This window comes from Mus caroli, chromosome 1 (genome assembly GCF_900094665.2).
Source record: "Mus caroli chromosome 1, CAROLI_EIJ_v1.1, whole genome shotgun sequence".
In the NCBI taxonomy this organism is placed as follows: domain Eukaryota; kingdom Metazoa; phylum Chordata; class Mammalia; order Rodentia; family Muridae; genus Mus; species Mus caroli.
Genome location: NC_034570.1, coordinates 6132015 through 6142029, shown reverse-complemented (window position 1 = coordinate 6142029; position 10015 = coordinate 6132015). Strand labels below are relative to the sequence as shown.

Sequence of the window (10015 nt, the reverse complement as noted above, 5' to 3'; positions counted from 1 at the left end):
CTTTGTAGACCAGGCTGGCCTCGAACTCAGAAATCCGCCTGCCTCTGCCTCCCGAGTGCTGGGATTAAAGGCGTGCGCCACCACGCCCGGCTTCATTTATCTTCTTTTTACCACATTTAAGACCAGACAACAACAACAACAACAACAATAAAAGTTAAAAATCTATGAAGGACCATTTTATGTTTTGCAGTTTACCCAGTCCTCAATAAATGAAACAAACCCTACAGACCTGGTTTACATAGCGTGGGTGGAAAGCACATTTCATGTGGAGAACAAATTGTTAAAGTGAAATCAATCTCACTCTATTGTCAGTTACCTGCTCTCTCTCCAAAATCACCTCTATGCATAAGAGCCTTAGGCAAGACTATGTGCTAAAAATGACATGGAATCAGATTACGCAAGACTGTGTGTGTGTGTGTGTGTGTGTGTGTACATACACGTGAATATATAGTCGCCCAAAATACACTAGCAAGTTATATAATTACTAAAAGAAGCACATATGTAAAGGCATTAATAAAGACAAGCACGTAAGAAACTGAGCATAAAAGTGGCTGATGTGGTTTTAAGTCCAAAAAAGCATAATGGCAAAACACCTTGCCAACTCCTCGAACTATAGTTTGGAAAGTGCTTGTCATTTAGGTAAGAAAGGTACAAAAAATGTAAAGTCATTACACCTCCAGCGACAAGGCCTCTGGTGCCCACAGCCAGCCACAGTTAGGAACTACGTGACACTAGTAAGGTATCTGGAGAAGGCATATTTACCTCAAGTGTATAACACCACGATGGCAGGGCTGTCTGATTGGTAGCTGTTAATCTCTTTGCCTGAGTTAAACATTACCATACGTGTCCCTGGCCAGGGTAAATGTGGTCCTTCTGGGCCAGCACTCTGCCTGCTGCCTGCAGTCTCCTGCATGCTGGAGTCTGTCACCTGTGGGCGAGGAACAGACCACTACACTCTGTATATTACTCTACTTTATACTTTAAATACAACATTATTTTAAAACAATACTTTTAATACAATATTGCAGGTATTTAAGTGGCAGCATTAAATCTTTCAACAGTAGAATCAACTTTTATTTTTTAAAGATTTATTTATTTTATGTATTTGAGTACACTGTCCTGTCCCTGTCTTCAGACACTCCAGAAGAGGGCATCAGATTCAATTACAGATGGTTGTGAGCCACCATGTGGTGCTGGGAATTGAACTCTGCACCTTTGGAAGAGCAGTCAGTGCTCTTAACCACTGAGCCATCTCTCCAGCCCCAAATCAACTTTTTTCAGAGTAGTCTCAGGCACCCTGAAAGAACATGACCAAAAAACTTTTCCTGTATCCTTACTACAGTCTGGGACTCAGTGGAAGACCTTACTCAGATGATGAAAAACAGCTTAAGAATTATACAGATACACTGTTAGAAAAGATAGTCTTTTTATTAAATAAAAGCCACATAAACCACTTTATGTGGTACAAATATAGGTAAAATAAAATAATGGACTTGTTTATTATTTTTTTCTCTCTTTTTTTTTAATTAAGTATTTTCCTCAATTACATTTCCAATGCTATCCAAAAAGTCCCCAATACACTCCCCCCCCAGACCCCCACCCACCCATCCCCACCCCTTGGCCCTGGCATTCCCCTGTACTGGGGCGTATAAAGTTGGCAAGATGGACTTGTTTATTATTTTTTTCTCTCTTTTTTTTTAATTAAGTATTTTCCTCAATTACATTTCCAATGCTATCCAAAAAGTCCCCAATACACTCCCCCCCCAGACCCCCACCCACCCATCCCCACCCCTTGGCCCTGGCATTCCCCTGTACTGGGGCGTATAAAGTTGGCAAGATGGACTTGTTTATTATTTTTTTCTCTCTTTTTTTTTAATTAAGTATTTTCCTCAATTACATTTCCAATGCTATCCAAAAAGTCCCCAATACACTCCCCCCCCAGACCCCCACCCACCCATCCCCACCCCTTGGCCCTGGCATTCCCCTGTACTGGGGCGTATAAAGTTGGCAAGATGGACTTGTTTATTATTTTATAAACAATCCATATATAATAAATTGTCACCTATCAGAAATTGTGTTAAAAGACATATACTAGAATGCTTACTATATATACATTTTTATATATGGTATATAAACATATGTATATAGGTAGTTTTATTTATATATATATACATATATATATACACATATATACACATACACATACATACGTATGTATATATGCACACACATATATGTATATATTTATGTGTATATATACATATATGTGTGTGTATATATGATATATATATTTGAGACAGGGTTTCTTTGTGTAGCCTTGAGTATTTTGGAACTCTCTATATAGACCAGGCTGGCCTCAAACTCAGCAATCTGCCTGCCTCTGCCTCCTGAGTGCTGGTATTAAAGGTGTGTGCCACTATGCCTGGCTTTTATATTATTTTGTTCTAAGACCAATAATTAAGTTTATAAATATGATTTTACTTGCATTGTAACATTTCTACTTTAAAAACGAACATAATCTTAGAAGGGGGATCAAGTCCAAACTGTTCCCAGTGAGCATCTTCAGTGGGGGAAGGCAGGGTATGAATAACAAAAGACCTTTTTTCTCTTCTTTCATTATGTTTCAGTTGTTTATAATAAGTGCATATTTTTTAAATCAGGAAACTAAAAAATAGAGAAAAACTCAACAAGTATAAGTGTAAAGGCCAGAAGGATAATGCAGTCAGTCTAGGGTGTGCCATAAATGAGGATTCACGTCAAAGGCCAAGCAGGCTGACTCACGCTAGTGGTTCTAGCACTGAGGAAAAAGACTACACACACACACACACACACACACACACATGGAAACACATACACATGCACACACACACACACCATAAAATTAAAAATAAGTGTATAAGTAAGGATTTTTCTTAATTATTTTTTAAAGATTTATTTATTTATTTTATGTATATATAAGTACACTGTCACTGTCTTCAGACACACCAGAAGAGGACAATAGATCCAACTACAGATGGTTGTGAGTCACCATGTGGTTGCTGGGAATTGAACTCATGACCTTTGGAGGAACAGCCAGTGCTCTTAACTGCTGAGCCATCTTTCCAGCCCCCCAATTATTTTTTAATAAAACATGTATATGCTATATTTTGATCAGGTTTTCCCCTCCCTAACAACTCCCAGACCATCCTCACCTTTCCACTTCCCCACACAATGCCATGCCCTTTCTTTCTCTTTAAAGAAAGAAAGAAGGAACACACACAAAACAAAAACCAAACCACCACAAAAACAAAACCCAAAATATATAAGCAAAAGACAAATGAGATTTTTTAAAAAATGCCCAAACAAAGCAAAATGAGATGAAAAGTCCACAAAAAATAGCACTGAGTTTGTATTTGTTGGCCAAATACAAACATTGGGCCTACCAGGGCATGGGGACCTACCCTGAAGTATAGTTAATTTATCCAGAGAGAATTATTAGGAGGAAGCTAAGTTTTCATTTCCCAGGAGATATTACTTGCAGATAGCTTCTTGGTAGGATTGTGAACCCATGTCCACTTCCCATCTCAGTGATGGGCCCCCATTTATCTGTGAAGGCCCTGGACATGCTCTATGGGATGTATATGGTCCCTGTGGGTTCATATGTGCACCACTGTTCTGTCTGGAGGTCCCTGCTTCTTTGCAGCAGACATTACTTCTGGTTGTACAGTCATTCTGCTTCCTCTTCAGCATATATCTCTGAGTCCTGGGGAGGAGGGGTGGGCCTTAATTGAAGACACCCCATTTATGACCGAGAGCTTGGTCTCTCACTCGTTGTGCAGTGTCCAGTTGTGGGTGTTGGTGTTAGTTCCCATCTACTGCAAGAAGCTTCTCTGACAACGGCCGAACAAGGCACTGACTCATTAGGAGTCATTTCCTAATAGCATGTGTTCCTTTAGCAGAACAATAGGACTTAGTTTTCCCCTAGCCTCATTGCTTATCCACTTTCAGGCTCTTGGCCACAGGGTCAAGCATGGGTGCCATCAGAGAGTAGTTGGTTACTCCCAAAACGCATGTGCCTCTATTGTACCAGCAGATCTTGAAGGCAGGTCACCATTGACCTTGAACCAGGGTTTGTAACTGGAAGTATATATTTTTATTTTCATATATATATGTATACACACACACACACACACACACACACACACACACACACACACACACTGTATTTTTAACATACATGTCTTCTCCAGAATTTCTTGATGGAAAAGAAATAAAAGATATGGAAAGACAATTCCTAACGAATTGGAAAGCATCCAAAGATGCCAAGAAAATCAGCAAGAAAAGGAGGAGCAGAAGTGAGGATGCAAGCAACTCCTACATAAGTAAGTGTTCATCACTAGCCACCACTTCCAGCAAAGGGAGCAGTGTCACACAAGCTACAAAAACCAAGTGGGTAGTGGTGAGGGTTTACTGTGGTGGGGATTTTGGCCTTTAATGTGTATTCAGTTACCTAGTTGTCAACGAAGATAAAGATAGAAATTTTACCTGCAGTGAAAATGGTAGCCAGTATGAACAAACCCTGCACTGGGTTCACACTGGCTGAGCCTGTGTTAGCCACATACAGGATCATGCTGAGTGTGGGGAAAATATGAGGTTTTATTCCAGCAAGTACATATGTCAGTTGCATAAAATGATAAAACAGTCAAATTATAAACTGTGAAACCTAAGTCACTATAACATCAGTGCAAAACAATCCCATTTTTTTTATTAAGATAAAAATTTGTATACATGGTTGCTCACATCCATAACCCAGCACTCAGGATGCTGAAACAGGAGGATCACAATCAGTTTAAGGCCAATCTGAGTTACATGATGAGTTCCATGACAGTCTAGGCAATGGAATGAGATCCAGTAAAATCAACAAACAAATATTAAAATGAAATATAAGTCAACCACATCTGACCTGCACTCTGTGGCCAGTCCATGTCTTGTGCACATGCTAGAGCCTAAATGCTTGGGTTATGGTATGCTTGGCTGTGTTAGAAAAGACATCCTAGCCTCTGCCTAATTAATGCAACTAAATGCAAATAAGAGTAATGTAACAGTTATCTTGGCCATATGAAGAAGCCTACCAGACCTGACCCGCAGAGTCTTTAGTGCAATAAGCCTCTTGCACCCACAATAGTGTGTGAGTCTCAGCATCTTGCTCCACAACTAACTTTTCTTGGTACCTTTGGATGCAGGAGCTGGAAGCATTCCAGGGCAGCTGTGAGGGATTGGACCCCGGGCAGGACAGTTGCAGAGACAGCACAGAGGTCTGTCACTCTAGGAGAAGGTTGAAGTGAGGAAGGTGGAGTAGAAAGGCACGGTGAGGGTGGGGGTCTGGCGATCTTGCCATATCCTGCCTCTGAGTAGGGACCATTGGAAAGCACTTAGGAGAGTTTGGGACTTGGTTAGCTGACAGTATGTCAATAGTTGACACTGTGCTAGCAATGCACATCTCCCAGGGTCTGAAACTTGTAAAGCACACAGGAGGCATTTCTTGTTTTTCCTCCTGGCTGTATTCTTAGATATTAAGAAGGCTAAGGCAGAGAGAGTTCAAATTTGAGGCTGGTCCAGGCAACTTTTCCTGTCTCAAAATAGGGAAGGGCATGCCAGCTCACTGGTAGAGTACTGTATAGCACTCTAGCTCCTCCCCCCTCCCCCCTCCAGCATTTTATGGCTTTCAGTACCACACCAAAGCATCTTATTAATATTGGAATACACATAGAATTAAACACGAAAACTAAACCTACAGCCGGGCATGGTGGCCCAGGCCTTTAATCCCAGCACTTGGGAGGTAGAGGCAGGCAGATTTCTGAGTTCAAGACCAGCCTGGTTTACAGAGTGAGTTCCAGGACAGCCAGGGTTACACAGAGAAACCCTGTCTTGAAAAAAGAAAGAGAGAGAGAGGAAGAAAGAAAGGAAGGAAAGAAAGAAGAAAGAAAGGAAGAAAGAAGAAAGAAAGAAAAAGAGTTCAGAAAGAGCTAAAAAGGGTGAGCTTATTCAGAAGTAAGCTTCTGAGATTACAGTTATATCAGGTGAATAAAAGTTACTTTTAAGGCCGGGCAGTGGTGGCGCACGCCTTTAATCCCAACACTCGGGAGGCAGAGGCAAGCAGATTTCTGGGTTTGAGGCCAGCCTGGTCTACAAAGTGAGTTCCAGGACAGCCAGGGCTATACAGAGAAACCCTGTCTCGAAAAAACAAACAAACAAACAAAAAAAAACCCAAACAAACAAAAAGTTACTTTTACAGGGCTTAGAGGTAAACAAGGCCTTCCCCACTAAAAGGGACATCATGCAAGAAACCATAAATGATATAGAATGATAACTGCTCAAGTAAAGGTATGAACATATCTCAACAACTAACTATACATGACTAGTTCACACCCTAAACATTACTTTGAAAATAAATTTAAAAGAGCAATATTTAAGTCAATTATGTTTTTATTAAGGCTAACATGTTCATTTTCTCTAAAGAATTAACTATGAATTTTCTTGTGTTTTTTTTTAATGTGTAAACGTCTGTGATGTTTTATTTTGGGTATTAAATCATTATTGACTTTACTGTAGATTTGTCTTTGTTTAATTCCATCCCATAACATATAATTTAAGATACTAACATATACTATTTGATAATCTGGTAATTAGTTTCAAAGCAGGATGCCTTTAATTCTTTGTATGCTGCAGGTAACTTTGAAACAGTGCATCACATAGTTCCTGTTTGTTACCCACAGGTGGGTAAGCCTAAAGTAATCTTCTTCTCCGATGTGCAGAGATGCCTTGTACACGGAAATGCAGCTTCAAAATGCCCCCAAGAAGATAGAACTACAATTACTGAAGACATAGGGTAGGTCCTTCAAACGTTTCTATAGTTTGTCTTTTTCAGGGGAGTGAGGCTATCTCATTGTCAACACAGACGAAGAGAGATCCTCCTAGCTATCTGTTCTCTGTTCTTTTTACACACACACACACACACACACACACACACACACACACACACACACACTTTAATGTTGGTCACCACAAACATTCATAAAACTGTGGAGGGTAGGGATGGTTCTAGAAAAGTTGGGAGTTTCTAGATGCACTCAGGGAAGGAAAGGTAGGGGCAGGAAAGTCCCTAAAGATGTCTGAATCTTGAGAGGAAAGGGACCACCTAGAGGCCTCAGGGAGTGATGGGCTCTAGTGACAGGGGGTGGAAGGAAGAGGGTGTGACAGATGGCAGCAGAAAGGAGGCACACAGGGAGTATGTAGACTACTTTCTCCTCTGCTCCCAGCCAAAAGTTCTGAGCCTATTCTCTGGAGACATTGGAAGCTTCATTCACTCCCAAAGGGGTTTATGATCCAAAAAAAGATTTGAATCTCCAGTCTAACTTTGATTCTAAACTTATTTCAGCTCTATATAAATCTGTTATAAACTTGCTAGCAAAAAGGTTGTTTTGTTTTGTTTGTTTGTTTATTAAAAAATTACATTGCTTCTATACAAACTTATACCATTCCAGGAAATAACCTCCTTTATTCTAAAATACATACTTCCCAGGCATTAAACAATATAACACAGAAATACAAATAAGAAGTGGCCAGCTAAAATCCCAGAACTCTGGAGGTTGGACCAGGATGATTAAGTGGTCATGGTTGTCACCAGCTAAACAACAAGTTCAAGGCCAGCCTGAGTCAAAAGAGGTCCTAAAAAAAATTCAAATAAGACAATCCTAATCTCAAGTATTTTACAACCTAGGTGGGGAGCCAGATCTGCCACAATTGATGTAATGTATAATGTTGGCAATGCTAAGGACATTGTTAGCTAGATAGATGTTAACACATTCTACACATATTATTCCAACCATGTTCCCATTTATGGACAGTTTTCCTTCTATATGTTTAATCTCCCTCCCTTCCCCCTCCCAAGCAGTACTGAGATTGAACCAAGGTCCTCAGTCATGCAAGACAAGCATTCTACCACTGTGCTACAACGGAGCTCTTCCTTTGCACTGATAGCAGTCCAATGATTGCTCTGCTGACCTTCCAGTCGGACAGTAGAGTTCATTACTATAATGAAGGGTAATACATGTTTCACTGAGAAGGTAATCAGAGCTAGTAGATGTACTTGAGAGTTGTATTCATCTTTCTGGAACTGCCTGTTGAGGGCAGGCAGGTAGGTCTGTCAAGTGATGCTCATTTCAGGGATCCTGTCTCTCAGTCATGACTTGACAATCTCTAGCCAAGCCCAGCAGAAGAAGCCCTGTGGAGGCACTGGGGCCCGGCCCTACCCCTGCCTGCCACAGAGCAGCTCAGCTGACAGTAGTGCAGACCTAGAGTTTGTAGTTCTCTGAAAAGTTTGATGGAGGGAGGGAAGAAGGGAAGGAGGAGAGGAAGACTGCAAAAGGAATCCTAGTTTTGGTTTTCGCCTCTTCTCCATTCACAGTAACATGGGAGCTGTGTGAGAACATGCTTTGCTGTTCACACACCACCTGCAAATCCAGAGCCTCACCCCCCCCACACACAGTCTCTCAAGGACAGACAATGACCTATAAACTCCACAGCTCCATTTGTTGTTGTTGGTGGTGGTGGTGGGTTGTTTTTGTTTGTTTGGTTGGTTGGTTGGTTTATTTTATTTTATTTTATTTTGTTTCTTTGTCAAGGGCTTCCACAAGTACTGCTTATATGTCACAAGGTGAATTAAACAACAAACAAGTAAAATAAACATGGCCTCAGGAAATGAAGTTGGTGAACATTATACATTACCACATAGTAACTGGATCTACAGTGATCTGTGGCACAGTATACATTCTGTATCCATGTGCAAAGTCTAGATCATTAGCAGTACAATAAAGAGACAGTGGGAACCACTCTCCTCTCTTTATCCTAACCAACCTCGGAGCGAAGGGCATCTTTTAAAATAGAAACCATCTCCACTGCAAGCATGGGGTGCTCTAAACAAGGCTAGCAGAACAGGAGGTTTGTGAGACACTCCTGCCACTATGTGAAACTGAGTATGTTCAATTCAGAGTTTTCAGATTTAGCTATGGAAAAAAATGTTAGGCAAAGCTCTCTTTAAATGTTTATTAACTCCTTAGGAAAATATATTTTCCTGAAAGTATGCCAAATACTGTTTTGGTTTAAGTCTGATTGGATGGCAACATTAGTTTATGTCTCTTTTTAATAAAAGGTGACCAAATTATCGAACTTCCTCAAGTACTTTTGGGGTGTGCCTGATGCATTTTAGTAATTAGGAGAGGAAATCTTATTTGCTCTCATGAGCTACTTTCCATTTTTGTTTCCATATCACAATTCATTCATGTAATTTCCATTTTCAATTGAAATATACCACACATACAAGGCAGAAGGCTAATGTATGGCTTGTCACTTTCATCTATGAATGCAACCATGCCACCTTTAGTAAGTTAATGTCAAAGCAAAACCAAAATCCTAAAGGACAGTAAGATTAAAATTGGAAGATTGGTAAGGTACAAAAGACAACGTATTAATAATTTGGTCTGGAGGGGTTGGAGAGATGGCTCAGCAGTTAAGAGCACTGTCTACTTCCAAAAGACCTGAGTTCAATTCCCAGCACCCACATGGCAGCTCAAGAGCTGTCTGTGACTCCATTTTTAGGGGATCCAACACCCTTGCACAGACACATACATGCATACAAAACATCAATGCACATAAAATAAGTTAAAGTAACTAAATCACTAAAAAGGAAAGAAGGAAAAGAAATATAGTTTTTGTTTTCACAAAACGTCCCCCAGGAAAAAATAAATTGCCCTGGAGTATTGATCAATGGTAGAACATATTTGCCTAGTGTCATATGTTCAAGACCCAATGAGCATGTGTGTGTGCGCACTCTCGTGCACACACCCACACCATTTAAACACAAACACCATCTAAACACAAACACACACCATCTGAACACAAGCACACAGACACACACACCATCTGAACACACACCATCTGAACACAAACACACAGACACACACACCATCTGAACACA

General features: G+C 40.5%; 1 protein-coding gene across 3 annotated transcripts in view; it reads left to right on the top strand.

Annotated features, from left to right (window-relative positions):
* The window catches only part of Ppp1r42 (protein phosphatase 1 regulatory subunit 42), a 40551-nt gene that overhangs the window by 25108 nt on the left and 5428 nt on the right, over nucleotides 1–10015 (top strand). Inside the window, exons 7-8 of one of the 3 annotated variants that reach the window (XM_021167540.1) lie at nucleotides 4230–4361; nucleotides 6709–6868. In XM_021167540.1, coding sequence (XP_021023199.1) covers nucleotides 4230–4361; nucleotides 6709–6868 — 292 coding nt within the window. Of the gene's footprint in view, nucleotides 1–4229; nucleotides 4362–6708; nucleotides 6869–10015 lie in introns of those variants that run through there. The other 2 variants (XM_021167549.1, XM_021167559.1) reach the window with 2 other exon arrangements.